Here is a 21,533-nt window from a genome sequence, read left to right on the forward strand (position 1 = left end):
GATGTCAATTGCAAGTTGTCGAAATTGTGAAGCATATACTGTTACTGAGCGATTTCCTTGTCGCAGAATTCGGATCTTATTTGTTGCAACACGAGTTGCATCGTGTTCACCATACATAGATCGAAACTCTGCCAAAAAAGCTTCCAAATTGTCCAATATTGGATTTCGTTGTTCAAGAAAAGACGAAAACCACGATAATGCAGAACCAGAAAGTAGAGTGCCAATAAACCTGACTTGTGATCTTGGAGTTGGATAGCTTTGCGGTTGAAGTTCAATTGCCAATTGTACTTGATTGATGAACCCTCGAAACTTTGATCTCGTACCATCAAATTTCTCAGGTAAGGCAATTCTTGGTTCTCTAGTGCTTATAGGGTGTTGTACAATTGGAGAAGGAATGTGATTTGTTGTAGATGTTGAAGCAGCTCTGATCATCTCTATATCTCCACTTTCTGCTATTCTTGTTCTTTCCTGTGTTGGTGAATTGAGTTGATGCATCGCAAGCATTAACTCCCTCATTTGCTCTTGCATTTGTGCCATTGCACTCTTCATTTCAACAAGCTCTACCATAATGACACTAAGAAGAAAAATTTGTTTGATATTACTCAAGACAAAAGAAAAGAAAGACTTGATAACAAAGAAGATACTAAGAACAATATCAGTTTAGAAGTGAGTAATCCGCAAACTTCTAATACGCTTATGTCTTGTCAAGAGAAAGGGGTAATCCACTCTTACTTAAGAAAAAACAAAGCTCTGATATTATAAGTGTACTCTTGTCAATCTGTCAAGGACAAAAACTCGATGAGGGAAAATATACACCAAAAGGCTATCTCGATATAATAAGTCAAAATATAAACAAGTAGGTATATTAAAAGGAAACTGGAATGGCTATTGCCACAAGACAAGAAACTAAAGACTCTTGAACCTGGACTAGAAGCAAGAAAGGAGTTGACAAGAGTGAAGAAGCCTTCACTCTTGTCTCTATATATACTATCTAACTAGGGGCTACGTGGCGACGTTCTATAGGACCTCCAATATGTGTTGACTTTGTAGGACACATGCCTTGACTTACAAGGCAAGTTTTTCTACGTGTGGGCCACATAATTAGCTTGATCTTCAAGCTAACAACATGTGTGGCACATGGCCAACTTGTTGACCACGTTTCTAATCCAAAAAGTCAATTAAAGATACCTATGAAGTCATAGCAGCGTCTAGGAAGTTTCTAGGAAGCTTCTATATTAAATATTATAGAATTAACTTACTTTTATCTACTTTTACTTACTTCTACCTATTTCTATATGTAATTATTAGCTTACATGATTATGGCCGTGACAAAAGCTTCTTTACAATATATTATCAAATCTACCTACCTCTAGTTACTTCTATGTAATTCTTTTAATTTGGATATATATATATATATATATATATATATATATGTGGCAGCTACCTAAAAAAGCCATCTTATAAACGATGGTCAAAACCAAATTCCAAGGTACAGAAATACACATCTATAAAATTTTAAGATTCTTTTATTAATTGGAAATTGAAGGTACAAAGCAAACTAATTAAGATTTGATTAAACATTGATCTTGAGTAATTTGTATTGATATTAATTTTTAAGAGCGTTATAAAGTAAGTAGTATTTTAAGTAGTTTGAGATTTTAAGATATAAAAAAGATTTTATATATTTATAAAATTTGTAAACATTCTAGCATATTGAAAGTAAACATTTTTAGACTTATGCATCTACTTGTCTTGAGTGTGTTTTATAAATTTGAATTCAATCAAACAATAAAATTGATAGTTATTGAAATCTAATTACATTAAGGTCTAAGAATTTGGATTTCAAAGATTAGTAAGGATTCTTTGATCTTAAGTAATTTGCAAATTGAATTGGATCAATTTTTTTTGAACAAGTTGTAAATTTAACTTTAAACAATTATATCAATTTTGAGAGCATATAAACAATTTAATAAGAAATAATTGCTGTTGAAAGATCAATACTAAGCTTGATAAAGAAAAACAACCTATACTCAAGAAAATTAGGAGTATTTTCTTCTAATCATTAAATTAGATTTTCTTTTAAATTCTTTTTTTTTTTTTTAATTGGTATATTTCAATAAATACAAAGTTTTAAGTAAGATCAAGAATTTAATTAATAGTTATTGAGATTTTAAGATTGTTATGAAAACTAATTATGATTGATTAAATTTGGTTAAATTTGTCACATATAAAATAATTTATTTTAGAAATTATTTAGATTAGAAGAAATATGTAGAAGTAAGTAGAAATAAATAGAAGTAAGTAAATATGATAATATCTTATATAAAAACTTCTTAGAAGTTCTATAGATGCAGATTTAATTTTATACATATCTATAGGTGATTATTAGATTGAAAACTTGGCCAATAAATTGATCATATGTTGTACATGTCAGCCATTTATGATACAAGTTTGTCATGTAGTGCATATATAAAAAACTTGTTTTGTAAGTTAGATATATATTTTGCAAGTTGAATATATGTTAGAGGTTCTATAATAATATTAAGTAATTTGTTTAGGTTCTCCATAATATAAGTACAAATCTTCATAAAAATGTCTAAAGATGAATTCAAATTATAGAAGAGATGCGAATCTTTTTCTATCAAAGGTACAAATTAAGAGAGAACACTCTCAAATAGAAGTGCATCTATAAATTGAACTCAAGTAAATCCATTGAAATATTAGAAAGGATGCAACTTTAGATATAACTTCACTTGTTGTAAAAATCCTCAAAACTTTGATCTTGTTGAATCAAACTTCTCTGGTATTCTTATCCTTATCTCCTTCATATTTATGATAGCAAGACTTTTTGGATTTAGTTATAAATTTGATCTACTTACTTCTTTCAATTGCACAGCTTATTGACATGAACTTTATACTCCATTGTTGACATCTTCTATAGGCATTAGAATACTATCTCAATAGCTAAGATTAAAAACACATGAGATTCCTATTCTAAGAATGTTGATAATTTTATAAAGATCTATAATAGCTATAAATCTATTCTTACTTCTACTAAAAATAGTATCTATATTTTTTTCTTATATAAAAAACTCAAATAAATCTATAAGTCGAATTAGAAAAAGATAATTTACAACTTCTAATATCAAATAAAAGTTTTTACAAAGAGAGGTTGTCTATTTTTTTTTAAAAAAAATAATAATATTAAAAAACTAAAAGTTGGTTTAAAAGTGGATAGTTTATAACCTTGAAAATACAATAGTAGAGGTAGAATAATCTACTCACTTTTAAACAAAAAAAAAACAATGAATTAATACTCTTATTAAATTGTCAAAGATATGAATTTCAAAGAATTAAAAGTTCAATATTCTCTTGTATCACTCAAAAAGACTAAAAAATCACTTAAAGATAGTATAAGATTTAACTAAAATAGCTATTGTTAAAAACAAGAAGACTAAAAAAACTTGAAATAAGACCAAGGACAAAAAAAGTATTGACAAGAGTGAAGAAGACTTTATTCTTATCTCTATATATACTATCTAACTAGGAGATATATAGCAACATTTTATAAGACCTCTAATATGTGTCCAACTTATAAGAGACATGTCTTTACTTACAATGCACGTTTTTTATATATGTGCCCTATAATTAGCTTCTATCACAAGCTACCAATATGTGTAATATATGGCTAACTTATTGACCAAGTATCTAATCCCCCAATCAATTACAAACATGTGTAAAGTCAAAGCTATTGTCACGAACATATATATTTATCCTAATAATTATTTAGATAATAAGAATAGGTAGAAATAAGTCAAAGTAGATAAATATGTTAATATCTTATGGAAAGCTTCCTAGAAGCTTCATAGATGTTGGTTTGTCTTTATACATGTCTACAAGTGATTAGTAGGCTGAAAACTTAGCCAACAAGGAGGCTATGTGTTGATATGTTGATCATTTATAATACAAGTTAGACATATGGCGCACACCTAAGAAACTTGCTTTACAAATTAGACATGTGTCTTGTAAATTGGACGCATATTAGAGGTCCTATTGCATGTTGCTATATAGTTCTTAATTAAGTAGTATACATAGAGGCAAGAGCAAGGCCTTCCTCACTCTTGTCAATTCTTTTCTTACTTTTAGTCTAGTTTGAAGAGTCTTATGTTTTTTAGTCTTTGACAATAGCCATTCCAATTCGTCCTTGAATATGCATACTTTCTTTTATTTTGTCACTTTCTTTTTGATACAGATTCTACAAGTTTATGTATCTTTTCTCAGTTTGTGTCCTTGACAGATTGATAAGAGTACATATACAATATCAAAGCTTTGTCCTTTCATGAATAAGAATGGATTATTTCTTTCTCTTAATAAGACATAAGCATATTAGAATTTGGAGATTATCCTCTTCTAAATTGATATTATTTCTATAAAAAAAAAAAAAAAAAAAAAAAAAAAAAAAACTTGATTTTTGAATATTTTATTCTATGAGAATAGACACTTTTTATTTTATTTTATTGTACTAGGATGGCAAAGCTTGCTGAAATAAAGAGTGCAATGGCTCAAATGTAAGAGCAAATGAGAGAGTTAATGCTTGCAATGCATCAACTCAGTCTATCACCACAAGGAGCAATAAGATTATCAAGCAATGAAGATATGGAGATAATTGGAGTTGCTTCAATATCTATACCAAGCCATACTACTGCTCCTACAACAGAACATCATTCAAGTTTCAATGAACCAAAAATTGAATTGCTTGAGAAGTTTGATGGCACAAGATCTAAGTTTTGAAGATTCATCAATCAGGTACAACTAGTGATTGAACTAAAACCTAAAAGTTATCCAACTCAAGGATGACAAGTCAAGTTTATTAGAACACTACTTTCAAGTTCTGCTTTATTATGGTTTTCATTATTTCTTGAACAACATGATCCAATATTGGATAATTTGGAAGCATTCTTAGCAAAATTTTGATCTATGTATGGAGAACATGATGCAATCCGTGTTGCAACCAATAAGATTTGTATCTTATGACAAGGCAATCGATTAGTGATATTATATGCTTCATAATTTTGACAATTAGCAATAAATACCAAGTGAGATGATACATCACTTATCAGCCAATTTCTCTATGGATTGCAATATGAAGTAAAGAAATTGATGCTAAATTTACTTAATCCTCAGATATTAAGTCAAGCAATTGACTTTCCTATGAAATATGACAATCCACTTTTTGAGTTTTGATCTAAAAATTACACATGAACTATCATATTTACAACATTATTACAATTTAATGACAACACCAATGACTTTTTAATCTAAATATTTGAAAATAAAAGATATGTAAATTAATGTAGTATATTTTAAACCTCTTACCAAACAAGAAAAGACTTGTTGTTGTTAAGAAGGACTATGTTTATATTGTAGAGAACCTAAATACACTGCTCAATATTATCCAAAGAAATGATGCAACTACAAAATAAAGAATATTGTTGTCAAAGATGAAAACATGTCAGAAAATGAATTTGTCCAGATACAATAGGGATTTTGCAGCTAGAATCTTGTAGATTTTATTATGAAGGTCCTATTCTCTCCTCAAAACCCTCTCCTTGTTTTATAATAGATGTGCATTTAGAATCTAATAATTATAAAGCCTCTGCTTTAATAGATTCAAGAGCATCAATTTTTTTTTTAGATAAAGAATTTGTTAAAAGTCATAATATATTGTTAGTACAAAAAACTAAGCCTCTACACATAGAAGTCATAGACAATCGTTTGTTATCTTTTGGAGATGTTACTCATGAAACACTTCCTATAGATGTAGTAATAAATAGTCATAATAGTGGCATAATTTTTAATATAATTAGATCTTTCTCTAATCCAATCATTTTAGGTTATCGTGGCTAAAAATGTATAATCCTATAATAGATTGAATTTTTCGTAAAGTTAAATTTTCTTCAAACATCATTAAGAGTTTTTCTGATCTAGTAGAAAGCCATGAGTCTAATATAGCCAAACTTGTACTTGTAGGTACAAAAACTTTTTTGCATGCTGCAAAAGTAGGATCATCTTTTGTTATTCATGCCACACCCATTATAAATGATGGAAAGATTTTAAGTGAAATTCCAAGTCAATATCAAGATTTTCAAGATATTTTTTAGAAGAAGAATATAGATATTCTCCTAGAGCATCATCCATATGATTGCTCAATCAATCTTAAAGAAGGAACTTAGCTATCATTTGGTCCAATCTATAATTTATCTCAAAATGAGTTAGTTGAACTCAAAAAGTACATTGATAAGAACTTTTTGAAGAATTTCATACACCATTCAAAATCCTTATAGAATCTCCTATCTTATTTGTGAAGAAAAAAGATGAATCATTACAAATGTATATGGATTATCAAAGACTCAATAAGATTACCATCAAGAATAGATATCCTCTACTTTTGATATTTAGAATTTTTTATCAATTAAATTAAGCTAAGATCTATATAAAAATAGATCTACGAAAAGTATACAATCTAGTCCACAATAAAAAATAAAAAAAATAAAAATAAAAAAGAGATGAATAGAAGACTGTATTTTGAACAAGATATGGACACTTTGAATATAATGTCATATCTTTTAGACTCACAAATACACCAGTTGTTTTTTAACATCTTAAGAATGATGTTTTTTGTGAGTTTTGTAGATAATTTTGTTGTCTATTACTTACGCAACATTTTAATCTACTCTAAGAACATAGAAGAACATGAAGTTTATGTTTGTCATGTGTTACAAAAACTTAGAGATGTGGGATTGTATGCTAAGATGGAAAAGTGTATATTCTACACTATTCAAGTTGATTTCTTAGAATACATCATTTCAAACAACGGTCTAATGATGGATCGTAAAAAAGTTCACACAATCATAAAATAGAAGATTCCAAAAATAATAAGAGATGTACAATACTTTTTGAGATTTGTCAATTACTATCGGATCTTCATTAAGAAATTTTCTCAAGTTGTAGCACCACTTACATACTTAACTTGTAATGACAAGTTTGAGTAGAATAAAGAAGTAGAAGCATAATTTAAGCTTTTAAGAAATTTTTTACTTCTGCACCAATCTTGCATCATGTCAACTTCTCCAAAGCATTTTTTATGGAAATAGATGCATCTAACTTTGCCTTGGGTGCAATCTCATCACAAATAGGAGCAGATGATAAACTTCATCTAGTAGCTTTTCATTCAAGAAAATTTTAGTAGCTGAGATTAATTGTGAGATCCATAACAAGGAACTTCTTGTAATCGTGGATTCTTTTTAAGAATGAAATCATTATTTAGAAGGTGCTTCAAGTCTAGACACCATATATATGGATCACAAGAACCTCAAATATTTCATATGAGCACATATTTTGAATCATTGCCAAGCTGATTGGAGCATGTCTTTATTAAGATTCAAGTTCAATATCTCTTATTAGCTAAGAAAATAATAAGATTTGTCTGATGCCCTTTCTAGATGTTTTTATCTTATATCAAAAGAAGGAGAAGCAATTTTTGACCAACAAAAGATAATTTTATTGAAGCCAGCATAATTTCATCTCTGAGAAATGAAATCAACATTGACTATTGATTTGACTTTTTTCAAGCAGATCCAAGCAAATATGTCCTCAGACCTTCTTATTCATTATATTAAAAATAATTCCTCTAAGTCTCAAGATACTTCCAAGTTTGAGTTTAAAGAGAACCTACTTTATTTCAAAGGATGCTTATATGTTCTAGAAGGAGAAACACAATTATGTGTTCTTGAAGCTTGTCACAATTTTCCTACAGTAGCAAATTTTGGATATTATAAGTTTTTAGAGCTTATATCTAGAGATTTATGGTAGCATCAAATGTAGAAGGCTATTAAAGAATTTGTGCAGACATGTGATGTTTGTTCAAGATCAAAAACTCCTTATCATCGACCTTATGGACTCCTTCAACTATTATCTATATCAGAACAACTATTGTCTTTTATTTCTATAGATTTTATCACGGACCTTTCAATTTCAAGTTCATATGATTCCATATTTGTGATTGTAGATTGTTTCACCAAGATGGCACATTTTATACTATGTACAAAACCTATCACAAGTAAAAGAATAGCTAAACTCTTCCTTGACATCATCTATCGCTATCATGGATTACTAAAGGATATTATATCAGACAGAGGAACTTAGTTTTTATCAAGATTTTGAAAAACTCTTTTGAAGATATTGAAGGTAGATATAAAACTATCTTCTACTTTTTACCTTCAAACTGATGGACAAACAGAATGGGTAAATCAAGTTTTAGAGCAGTATTTGAGGTGTACCATCAACTATCAATAAAATGATTGGACAACTCTTTTGCCATTCGCAGAGTTAGCTTACAATAATTTGGTAAATTCTTCTACTCAACAAATACCTTTCTTTGCCAATTACGGTTATCATCCATAATTTGATATTTTTGACTTTTTAAAAGTTAATAATCCTATGGCGAAAGATGTAGCAAATCGATTATCAAAGCTACATGTAACAATAAAGGCACAATGAAAGGAAGCTCAAGAATGACAAAAAACCAATATAGATGTTTATCACAAGGAACAACCTCAATTCCATGTAGAGGATAAGATATGGTTACTTTTTCGTAATATTAAAACTATCCATCTTTATGACAAACTGGATTATTGTAGGATTGGATCATTTTCCATTTGTGAATAGATTAATCAAGTTGCTTATCGATTACACCTATTAGAGCCTATGAAAATCCATCATGTATTCCATGTATCTTTACTTGAGCCATACAGGACAATGGATATAGAAGGAAGGAGACAAATGCCACTATCTCCTATTGAAGTAGACAATAATGAAGAATTTGAAGTAGAAGAAGTCTTAGATTCAAGGTGGTGCCAAAATAGGTTAAAATATCTAGTACATTGGCATAGATATGATATTAATGAATGTACATTGGAGCCATCTAGGAATCCAACAAATGCATCAACCAAAATTAAAGCGTTTCATCAATGACATCAATCAAAATGAAGATAAAGCATCAAAAAATTCTTTGCTATAAAACAAAGCAAGCTCAATGGAGATTTCATTCTATCTTGTATCATTATTTCTTTAGATTTTTTAGTAGTTAAGAGACGGAGAATCAACAACCAGTAGATTCAATTCAAGAGCTATCATTTGCTGAGCTACTAAACTAGACATTGCAACTATCACAACCTTTGAGATGGTAAAATTGAGATGGTAAAATTGAGATGAAGACCCTCAAGAATAACATGTTCTTCCTTGAATAGATGGCAAAATATAATGCATTTGGTACCATGACCTTAGAAGGGACTCTCGATGTTTAGTAATACTTTTGGAAGTAGGAACTACTCTTGATGGTATTACTAATGTTTTGTTTGAAGGAAGTTATGAAGACCTCAATAATGATCAAATATTAAGGTAGTCTTATCGCCCTAGTATGGAATATTATTAATGGTTGAAGGGACCTATCAACTACTTTCAAAAATTCGAAATCACATAAACTCTTTACCCAAATTATACCCAAAATCTTGAACTTACTCACTCTAGCCTCCAAAGCTCAAATGCCTTCGAAAGAAAAATCCTAATCCCTAATAAAGCCTTAGACAGCCTCTTTGAAGTCCATTGGGTATGGCCTTTGACCAATAGGAATGAAGATCTCCATTCCTTACCTTCATCCAACCATTCCTTGCTTTCATTCCTCCCAATAAGCCTCCTTTTAGTTTAGACTTTCAACTTTAGACTCCAACCTTCTTTTAAGCTTTATACTAAATATCTAAATCTTACATAATATAAACACTATAATCAAAATAAATTTTCTTATATCAATTCCCTTTAAATTTATTTACTAACCATTCTAATCTACATCAAGAATTATAAACATATTATATGTCTTAATTAATTTTTACATACTATAAGCAATTACAATATGACACTACTCCTCATGGAACTCGTCCCTAGAAGGGGAGGTAATATCATAGACATACATATTTATCCTAATAATTATTTAGATGATAAGAATAGGTAGAAATAAGTCAAAGTAGATAAATATGTTAATATCTTATGGAAAGCTTCCTAGAAGCTTTATAGATGCTGCTTTGCCTTTATATATGTCTATAGGTGATTAGTAGGCTTAAAACTTGGCCAACAAGGAGGCCATGTATTGACATGTTGATCACTTGTAGCACAAGTTGGACATATGGCATACACCTAAGAAACTTGCCTTAAAAATTAGATATGTGTCTTGTAAGTTGGACGCGTATTAGAAGTCTTATAGCATGTCGCCATATATTTCTTAATTAAGTAGTATATATAGAAGCAAGAGTGAGGCCTTCTTCACTCTTGTCAACTCCTTTCTTGCTTTTAGTCTAGTTTCAAGAGTCTTAAGTTTTTTAATCTTTGGCAATAGCCATTCCAGTTCTTCCTTGAATATACATACTTTCTTCTATTTTGTCACTTTTTTTTTGACACAGATTATATAAGTTTATGCATCTTCTTCCAATTTGTCTCTTTGACAACTGCATCTATAGAACTTTTAGGAAGCTTTTCTATAAGATATTATCAATATTTATCTATTTTAATCTATTTCTATTTATTTATATTATTTGAATAATTATTAGAATAAATATATATGTTTGTGACATCTTATCATTTCTTTTCATGCTTCTAGTTTAATTACTAGAATCTCTAATTTTTTAATCTTTAACAATAGCTATTCTAATTTCTTCTTGAATATACATAATTATTTTTTATTTTTGTCATCTCACATTGATATATATCTCACTTGTTTATGTATATACTTTGAATTCTTATTTTTAACAAATTTACAAAAGTACACTTGTAATATTAAAGTTTTATCTTGTCTTAATTGAAAGTGAATTATTTTTTCTTTTTAATAAGACATAAGTATGTTAAAAGTTGTAGATTATCCACTTATAAATTGTTATTATTTTTAGAATTTTTATTGTCCTTGAGTCATGAGTGTTGCAATCATTAATCAATTTTTTTATAGATTATGATATTAAGTAAAAAAATTATTATTAAACTTATCTAATCTTCAAACATTGAATTAAAAAATTGATTTTGTTATAAAGTATGATAATTGGCTATTTGAATTTGAATCTAAGAATTACACAAGTAGGCATCAATGTTTTTATAATTTAATAGTAATACTAATATCTTTTCAATACATACATTTGAAAGTAGAAGACATGTAAATTGATCCTATATGTTTTAAATCTCTTACTAAATAAGAAAAGGTTCAACATTGTCAAAAAGTATTGTACTTATGTTGTGAAAAATTTAAGTAGATTATTCAACATTGTCTAAAGAAGCAACACAATAAAATAAAGAGAATAGCTATTTAAAGATAATATGTCAAAAAAATATTTTTTCTAATTATAATAGAGACCATTTTTGGAATAAGAATATTTTCTTTAAAAAAATACACAATTTATGGCTGTAATTAGATACGATCAAATAGTATCTTTCATTCAAATAAACTTAAGTACTTTATATTCTTGATAATGTGTAATAGTTGTCATTGCTTCTTCACTTAATTAGGCGCCATAGCTCTATATTTCATTAGATTTGAGCATATAATGACTCTTTAAAGAGCTACTTGGTCTATACATATACAAATTAAATTTTATTTCTTAAATTTTTCTATAACATATTTTATGAAAAAATAAAGCTAATGATAATGTTAATATAAGAAAATTCTTTCTTTTCTATCCAAAAATACACTCCATCTTCATACTAATTTTTCTTAGAGCAAATGAGAGTTTTTTCAAAAGCCAAGAATGAAAGAAACTATTCTTCAAAATATTCAAATAAAATACTAAAAATACTCTAAAAAAATTTCCAAAAAAACCTTAAAGAATATCTTAAAGAGTGGCTAGCTCTCTTCTTATTCATAAACATATTCCATCTTCATAATAACTCCTCTCATAGTAAGTGAGAGCTTTTAAAAAAGCTTATAAAGAAAAGAACTACTTTCCAAAGTATTTGAACAAAATATTAAAAATACTTTGAAAAAACTACCAAAGAAAATCTTAAAAAGATCCTAAAGAGTAGCTTACTATTTTTTTATTCATAAATATACTTTTTCTTCATAATAACTCTTCTTGGAGCAAGTAAAAGCTTTTTGAAAAGTTAATAAAGAAAGAAAATATTCTTTAAAAAATTTAAATAAAATATTATAAATATTCTAAAAAAACCTCCAAAGATTAATTAGTTATATCTAAGAGGAGAGAGTCCAAATAAAGAAGAAGAAAAGATGGATCCAAAATTCAATACAAGTCTATATCACTCTATCTTAGCCAATGTTTCTTTACTTTAGCACCATACTACTTCATCTCAAGTCTATATCAACCAATCTTAATTTATTTTTGAAGATAAATTATCAATATTTATAATTATTTTTTTTTTATTTTATAATATTTTATCTTAATTTTATATAATATATTACTTTTCAATATAGCATTGTACAACTAAGATCTTCTACAACATATATTAAAGGTTTGTTATTGTATCAATCATAATTCATACATGCAAAAAATCCAAAGGAATTATCAAGGGCAACAATCCTTCTTATAGCAACCTCATTGACTAGTCAACAAGTGAGGTTAAGGAACAAAACTCTTAAAGAGAGGTTTTTAGAGACAAAGTCTTTGGAAAAAAAAAAAAAAAAAAAAAAAAAAAAAATCAAACTTTGAATATATTAAGTTTTTTTTTCTAATGATGATGATGTTTTATATAAAATTCTATTCTTGTAAATTTGAAAGAGTCTTCTTCATAGATTTTATTTTTTTCAACTTCCTTCTTAGTATCTTTCTCATTCCATTATATAAGTGAATTTCTAAGAAGAGCCTATTTTTTCTTCAAAACCATCTCATTGTTTTATAATAGATATTTGTTTAGGACCTTCAAATTACAAAGCTTTTGCCTTATTAGATTTAAGAGCCTTAACTTGTTTTTTAGATAAAGAATTTATTAAAAGATATAAAATATTTTTAATAAAGTGAATTAAACGTGTACATGTAGAAATCATAGATGGTTGTTTGTTATCTTTTAAAGATATAATCTATGAAATCCTTCCTATAAATGTAGCATAAAATTTTCATAATATCCTTGTAATATTTAAATTTCTTTTTAATTTTAAAACTCTTTTAATTCAATTATTTTAGGTTTTTTGTGGCTAGAAAAGTATAACCTTCAAATAGATTAGATTTCTTGTAGTTTCAAGTTTTTTTAGAGTAAAACCAAGATTTATGCTAATTAAGTAGAAATTTATAAATCTAATACTATAAAATTATTATTTATAGATGCAAGAGCTTCCATATATGGTACAAACAAAAGACCATTTTTTAAAAATTTATACCACATCCATTTTTATTGATAGAAAGACTTCATATAACATTCTAAGCTAATACTAAGATTATTAAGAACTTTTTGAAAAAAAAGAATGTAGATATTCTCTCAAAACATTGTTATTATGATTAATTATTTGACATTTAAGATAAAATGTAATTGCCAATTGGACCATTGTACAATTTTCTACAAAATAAATTAATTGAATTCAAAGTATACATTGATGAGAATTTGGCCAAGAACTTCATATGCCATTCAAAATCTCTAACAATAGCTTTGATCTTGTTTGTGAAGAAAAAAGATAGATTACTATGGATGTGCATGGATAATCGAGGATTCAATAATATTACTATCAAGAATAGATATCTTATATATTTGATATTTAGATTTCTTAATCAATTGGATTAAACCAATCTCGATACAAAAGAATCTTGAATAGAATGTCATGCCATTTGGACTCACAAATATGTCAACTATTTTTTAATAACTTATAAATAATGTCTTTTAAGAGTTTTTAGATGATTTTGTTGTTTGTTATCTAAACAATATTTTAATCTAATATTAATCAATTTTAATCAATATTAATCACCTTGCTTTTGAAATAAATTAAGATTAAAAAATTAAATTATTTTAATTTATAGATGATATTAATTTAATTTAATAAATCATTCATTGAAATTTAATTTTAAAAAATACAACAAAAGGTGTGAAGTCTTAATTCTTGGGAAGGATAGAAAATATTTTTCATAGCATTCAAAAAAATTGCAATAAGTTTATTCAAATGATTCCTTTGTGTACTCAAGGTTACTCAATGAATATCCAATTTTTACAATCATTGCCTAGATGAAACTAAAAGCTTTTTTCTTATCATCCTTACATTAACTAAAAAAAAACATTCATTCAAATGATCATAGAAAACCATCATTTGTTTTTTGTTTTGTTTTGTTTTTTGTTTTTTTTTTGTTTTGTTTTTTTTTTTTTTTGTATTTTCAATTTTCAACATGGAATCAAAGTCGGACACAGCCAAACCACTCAGGAACATTTTGATACACCTATTATATATATATATATATATATATCTATGTTTGCACACACTCATTAACCTAATAGATCTCAACCTCAGTTAGAGGAAAAAAAAAAAAAAACAAAACAAAACAAAAAAAAAACAAAAAAAAAAAAAAAAAAAAAAAACAATATAAACAAACAAACAGAAACAAAGCTGACGACCAAGTTCTCATGCAAGAATGGGCTGTTTTTCTTGCAAACAAGTAAATGGTCCAGGGAAAAGGAACCACTGGACTAAGAAAATGAGAAGGCCCAAAATTCGAAACGCATGGGTGAGCTGCAATCCGAGGTCTAGGTGGGGCACTTCGAATCCGAAACCGAGAAGCGGAAAAAAAAACAGACAAAAAGAAAAACTGTGAAAAAACTGGTGAGCACGAAGGAAAAACGGTGAATAAACGTTCATCAACGATCTGTGGGTGGTGAAAGGTTCCTGTACATGTAGATTTTCCGTCGTAAAAAGACTGTTGTCAACACTATGTTATTAATGTTTGTGTTTATTTTGTTGTCTGAGTTAGCAGTAGTAGTAGCATTATAATTATAATAATATTTGTTGTTGTTTTTGTTGTTGTTGCGGTGGTGTTGTGCTATCCTCTTTTTCTGCATCCGTAAAGGGGGGGGGGGTATGAATGTAGGTAACAGGCAATTTGCAGCGCTCTCTGCTTACCTGTCAGCAGTCTCTTGGTCACTCGGGCCACTGTGACAATCCGCCTCCGCTCTTTCTTTCTTTCTCACGCTCCGCTCTTTCATTCAAACTCACCAGAGAGAGAGAGATACTTTTGTCCAGGCAGATTTCGCATCTGTTGAGTGCCGTTGTTGGGTGTCCAGGTGGTTGCTTTTGAATGCCGTGGTGGTGGTCATTGTTGCGTTGTCCTCAGGACGAGCGTTAGATTTGTTGCCTTGACTGTCTCCGAGTGCGGACTAGCGTTCAATTGGCAAGGCTATGGTTGTCTTCGGAACGGGGAAGAGGAGATAGAGTGGTTTTTTCTCACTTTTGCACCTTTTCAGGGTTTGAGATTTTTGGGTGGGAGGAGCAGTCTGTGTGGTTCGCGATCGCTGGCACGATTTTGTTGTCACCGACAAATTAGCACTGCGGCATTTGGTTCGTAGCGTTTTTGGTGAAGTTGATGGTCTCCTTGGTCTGGTTTGCGGGTGTCCAGTTGTAGTGTCACTGCGGGAAGCTCCTGATCATCCCGTTTTTCCGAACAGTTTGCTGGGCTTCAAGATTTAGGGTTTGGGTCTAGGGTTTGGTGTCGAGGGCCCCAATTTATTTCTGTGGAGTTTCTTCCTGCTGTTTACTTTGGGGCGTGAATCTCACAACAGTATTTTAATGTTTAAGACCTCCACATTTTGAGAAGTCTGAATCTTAGACCTGGGCTTCCTGCCTATCCTCATCGTTTGGATTGCGTGGGGTTTCCTGGATCCTTGTCTTTCAGATATTTTTTCTCGCTTCTCACAGTTTACCTGTGTGGTAAGGATCGCGATATTTATTTGGAGCATCTGGCATCCAGCGGGCTCACGGGCGCTAGACGTAATCTTGAGGGTATATGTGTGCTATTCTCGAATTGAAACCATTATCGCGCGAGACAGCGCTTTGTAACTTGGAAGATATTGCTGGCTAGAGTTGCCAGAGTGCACGAGGATAGTGTTGAATAGCACTTTATTGCTCGCGAATCCATCATCAATTTTTATTACATCTACAGCGTGAGACGTCCAGATTTAGAGCAGTGGTTGTACCACTTCTATCTCGCTGAAAGTCGCTGCCACAAAGTGGTTCTAGTGTGAGAGAAGCGTGCTTATTCTTTGCGGAGCGCATGCTGTGACGAATGTTTATTCCAGGTCATTCTCTTTGAGAAAGATATACGGAAGAGTTTGGATTCTGTCTTTTCAGCCACCGATATTTGTTTTAAGATTGTTCCACAATCTAGATTCCCCCACTCTAGATCTTGCAATTTGAGGTCACCTTTTTTAGATTCTCAAAACAAGTTAATGCCAAGTTGCATTTCGGTCTCCCATGTCAAAGTCAAGTCTTTAAGGTCTTAAAGTTTTGGAAGCTTATGGTGTATGTCATTGCATCACCAGTTTGATGTTCAGAGAATCGCGCCCAAACATCTCAGTGTCTGAGAAGTTGTTTTGAGGTGGCTCATTCTTGTGTATACATCCTTTACTTCATTTTCAGCTTTGATAAATTCGGAGTTGAATGCTCGTGCTTCATCAGGGTTCTAGTTTTTGTAAATTCGATCCCACCTTATTGAGATAGTGTCTATTGTTGTACTCGAGTACCACTTTTTGGCGCAATTTAGAAGCTCCCACTCCTACTTTGTGGATCAGTATTAGGGTTTCGATTCCAAGTGATCGTTGAGGGCGTCGCTCAATTATTCAACAATGGAGAAGAGAAAAGCTCAGGTTCCTCTTGTGTGCCACGGACACTCTCGTCCTATCGTGGATCTTTCCTACAGCCCCATCACTCCAGATGGCTTCTTCTTGGTTAGCGCCAGCAAGGGTATGTAAAGCTGATTCTCCGTTAAATGAACGTACCTCGTCGCTCTATTCTTAAAGTAGCGTCTGTTGTATTGAAAAGATATTTTCTGCCTATCTTGCTTGTGATCTACAGGTTACTGCCATTACATTCCAGAATGTATGGTGTTACCTCTAGCATTAGAGTATCCTCTTTCTAGAAGAAATCAGATTTATGGATGTAGTTGTTGATTTGTGTCATGGTTTCCTTTAATTAAATTTATTCGTTCTGGGCGATTTTGTGCAGATGGGAAGCCAATGCTCCGAAATGGTGAGACAGGTGATTGGATTGGAACTTTTGACGGCCACAAAGGAGCCGTATGGGCAGCATGTCTCGACACTCCAGCAATGCGTTGTGCCACTGCATCTGCTGATTTCAGCGCGTTAGTAATTTTTTGCCTTGTGCAGAGCCGTTTGATATATCTGTTTTTACTATGCAAGCGAAATCACTGTAAAGATTGAAGGAATAGATTTAAGAAGCGTGTACAGAAAACAAAAAATAAAATAAAATAAAAACAAAGCGTGATATCTGGCTTCGGTTGATCAGAGGGAGTTAGAATTGCTTTGTGCTCTTGCCCACTCTTTCAACAATCGGCGCTTTCATATCCACAAAATTTATTGTCGAGAGAGTTTGAGGTATGAGATGGCTTTAATTACTGGAAGATGTGAGTTTTCAATGTATTAAAGTGGGTTTTGGCTTGCAGGAGAGTGTGGGATGCATTGACAGGAGACGAGCTTTATTCATTTGAACACAAGCATATCGTTCGTACTTGTGCATTTTCTGAGGTCTACTTTCTGCCCTGATTTAGTTTTATCGCTTTTATTGTACAGTGTCCATCTCCCTGGTATTCATTACAATCATCCGATAGAGGAATAGGCTTGGCTGAGTCTCGATGTGTACCATTTTAAGACGAGCATGACGGAGTCTTCTGCAGGATAAGATATAGTTAAAATGAACCATTGTTTCAATCCCCTGTATGTTCTGATATTGATCAATTTACATTTCATATTTGAGGCTTTTAGGTGCTACAACGCGAATATTTCCTTAATTAAAAATGAAGTAATTTGTGTGCATGTTTCTGTCCTGACTGAGGTATGACAATATGGCTACAGAGTACAACCCATTTGCTAACTGGAGGTGCGGAGAAAGTGCTACGAATTTTCGATTTAGCTAGGCCAGATGCGCCCCCAACTTTGTTGGAAAGCAAACCGGAGACTCCGATAAGAGCGGCAGTTTGGCATCATAGTGACCAGACCATTTTGAGCTCATCAAACGACATCGGAGGTGTAAGGTATGCCACGTGGACTTCGTATTGCACCTGATTTTTTCTTTGGTTTATAGTTTTGCAATCTACATTGGAATGGAATTGCGGATATTGTGTAACTTGTAATCTCCAGTGACCTAATATTTTGTGTCCGAATAATCAGAGTTTGGGACGTGAGGACCAAGTCTGTAGTGCGGACTTTGGATACAAAATCTTCATGTACCAGCGTGGAGGTTAGCAGGGACGGTCGGTACATCACCACAGCAGATGGCAACACCGTGAAATTTTGGGATGCCAATCAGTAAGATCTCGTTTTGATTGCTTTATAATGTGTTTTTGCCGGATGTTGTGGATACACACCTGTTAGAATACATTCTGCCAACGATGTCTCAACGGTAGTGAACTGTACTTCATAGCTCTGGTTACTATTTTGGTGCACAACACGAGAGATTTCTTGGTACGCTTTACACTAAGTTCGCACTGATGACAGGAGGTTTGCCATGACTGATTACGTGTACCCTCTGTACAGCTTTGGGTTGGTGAAGAGCTACTCAATGCCTAGGCCGGTGGAATCAGCGTCACTGTTTCCTTCTCGCGGTAAATTCATAGCTGGTGGTGATGACATGTGGGTTCGCCTCTTTGACTTCGACACTGGAGACGAAATTGGTACGTGTTTTGCATGTATTCTTGTTAATATTTGTCGCTGCTCTATATGTAGCAATAATATATAGTCTCGAGAGTTGCGAGGTGTAATATGACGAACCTGTGCTTGCTACTACTATGCATCTAATGGTTCACTATGAAGTACGGAAGGACTAGATTACGTAAATGATCTGACGTTATCTAAGCAACTATTCATTACTTCATGTATATGGGCACGTGTTACATGTTGCCTTCCTGGCTCATGATGTGTTGTACACGTAGAATGCAACAAAGGGCACCACGGTCCTGTGCACTGTGTCCGCTTCTCTCCAGGGGGTGAGTCTTATGCCTCCGGCTCTGAAGATGGTACCATCCGAATTTGGAAGACGGTAAATGGGAACGATGAGGCCGAAGTGGGTGGAGTTGCTGAAGGTGCAGCAGCGAATCAGATAAAGGTCAGAGTAAATGAGGTTGCGAGGAAAGTGCAAGGCTTTCACATTGCTCAAGAGGATGGCGCACACTCCTGATAGCCAAAGATCTGTCTCTTATTCTTCTGTTTTAGTTGAGCTTCATGACTAGAGTTGGAAGGGTTTCGCTGGAGGGACAGTGGTCTTTCGGAGATTGTGGAGTAAACTGTATGTGCAGGGAAGTTTGAAAGAGTACCCGCTTGTCACACTCGTCCCTTTTGCATGCTTTTGGCCTAGTTAAGGGCTGGCAGTCTGGTGACGGTCTGTTCACGTATCTGCTTGCACATACAGAAATGTCAACATGATTATGGAGAACTTGTAGTTGATCCAACTGGGCAATATAAGAGTCTCTGGTGGCCTGAAGAAGTCGCGTTTTTATTTTGCGCTTGGTATGAATGTATTGTATGTGACAGCGTGTGTTGTCTGGTGGATTGGAAAAGTAGGAAGCTAGTTACGGTCTCAACTGGTTACACTTTTCCTTCATTTGAAGGATACGAATTGGATTGGTTGTTGAATGTTACATTTAAGCAGTGTAGATTTCACAGCATCCAGAAGAACTCATCTGGGTTTAGGACTATGTACAAGAGGAGCTGAAGTGCTACATGGAGTGCAGGCTCTGCATCGTAGAGAGCTTGATACACAGGCTTGTAGCCAATTAACTGAGGTCAGTCGTAATTTGTTGAGTGGATCAGATTCCTCTGCTTCGATTGATGGACTTCATTCTTGTCTTAGAAATTGTACAAATCTCTTTCTAATTCTTAATTTTTAAACAATTTTTTTCTAATTTCAAGTAAACAGACTAAAAGCATTGAAAAATCGATGTCAAATTCTCAAATGAAATTATATCAAGTTGGATGAACTTTGAGATCTTGGAATTTGAAAATTGGGTCATACAAATCCTCTAGAACGTTAATTTATGGTTGTTCGGATACAACAAATGTCTATAAGAAATTGTTGTGAAATAATCAATATAACTTAATGCAACCCTTGACAATTTCATTTTTATTTGTTTTATTCATCACTTGTATTTGTATATAGGAATGTTAAAAATTATAAAAAATGTTGACAAATGAATAAATTGATATGAAAATATATGTGCCCGAATGGTTTGTAATGCTTACTACTTTTAGGAATGGCTTTTGTTGATGACACTTTTATAATGCTCTAAGAACAAGACAACGTTTGGTTATAAAAATATAACTAAATAATTTATTCTTAAAATACATCATTGAAGTAGGTTGAACACAATAACATTTTGCACATGAAATTTCTATATTTATGTATAATAATCAATAATTGAGTGAATATAAAAGACATATTCTTGTTTAATGATACATATATATTATTAAAAATATTGTAAAAAATATAACTCATAAAGTTATTAATCATTTTTAATATTAATATACATTAATAATGGTGGTTTGGATCGTAGGATATATGCTATCGAGCTTAAGGTTCCAATTATGTTTATAAATATAAGTCAGATTATTGAGGGGAAAAAAAAAAAAGAAAAAAAAGAAAAAAAAGGACTAAATAACTAACTAACTAACTGTAACATTGAGTTTTACTTATGTAAGTTACTCCAAAACATTTTAGAATAAGTCAAAATACACTCTTCTTCTATACCAGTATGTAGAATCCTGAAGTTCGATTTTCTTATCATTTTCAAAACAATGCACGAAGCTGTAAAACTTCCAACAAATGAGTATACTCACATTAAACAGAAACAGTTGAACATATTCCAGAAGTTGTAATGAATTTCCAACAGATCAGCAGCACTTTTAAAAACTATTCCCAATTATTCCTGAATGACAAAGAATATCATTAAAAAGAAAGAAAAAGAATTAGGCAGCAACATAGAATCCCAAAATGGCGGCCTAATTACTCACCTATTGAATAGGCAAGTTTCTATTGAAATTGTCCTAATAGGGTTCCCTTATGCCTGCTCAGTAACAATGATATTAGAGCATGAGGCAGTGTATCAATTCTAAACTTTTTGATCAATGCGACAGGTATTTGTACGTGTTTATATATATATATATATATATATATGTCTATATACACACACACATATGTATTCATGATCCAAATCAAACAGACTCAATTTCAATGCAGGTACCCAATCCAAAACATGCCAGTGAAACGTGCAATGAGAACCACAGAATACAAA

General features: G+C 31.5%; 1 protein-coding gene across 1 annotated transcript; it reads left to right on the top strand.

The window, feature by feature from the left end:
- Positions 1-15,137: 15,137 nt before the first annotated feature.
- On the top strand, positions 15,138-19,744 carry LOC112280169 (uncharacterized). Its single transcript, XM_024515322.3, has 7 exons — positions 15,138-16,975; positions 17,237-17,372; positions 17,694-17,775; positions 18,103-18,281; positions 18,418-18,555; positions 18,784-18,920; positions 19,179-19,744. Exons 1-7 carry the CDS (start codon positions 16,858-16,860, stop codon positions 19,421-19,423), a joined length of 1,035 nt encoding a protein of 344 aa, XP_024371090.1. The 5' UTR covers positions 15,138-16,857; the 3' UTR covers positions 19,424-19,744.
- The last annotated feature ends 1,789 nt before the right edge of the window (positions 19,745-21,533 follow it).

This window comes from Physcomitrium patens, chromosome 3, assembly GCF_059467195.1.
Source record: "Physcomitrium patens ecotype Gransden chromosome 3, ASM5946719v1, whole genome shotgun sequence".
Classification (NCBI taxonomy): Eukaryota; Viridiplantae; Streptophyta; class Bryopsida; order Funariales; family Funariaceae; genus Physcomitrium; species Physcomitrium patens.

Coding starts and splice junctions, on each gene's coding strand:
- LOC112280169 (XM_024515322.3), top strand. CDS start 16,858: ATGGAGAAGAGAAAAGCTCAGGTTCCTCTTGTGTGCCACGGACACTCT. Junction 17,373..17,693: donor GCATCTGCTGATTTCAGCGC/GTTAGTAATTTT, acceptor TTTGGCTTGCAG/GAGAGTGTGGGATGCATTGA. Junction 18,282..18,417: donor AACGACATCGGAGGTGTAAG/GTATGCCACGTG, acceptor CCGAATAATCAG/AGTTTGGGACGTGAGGACCA.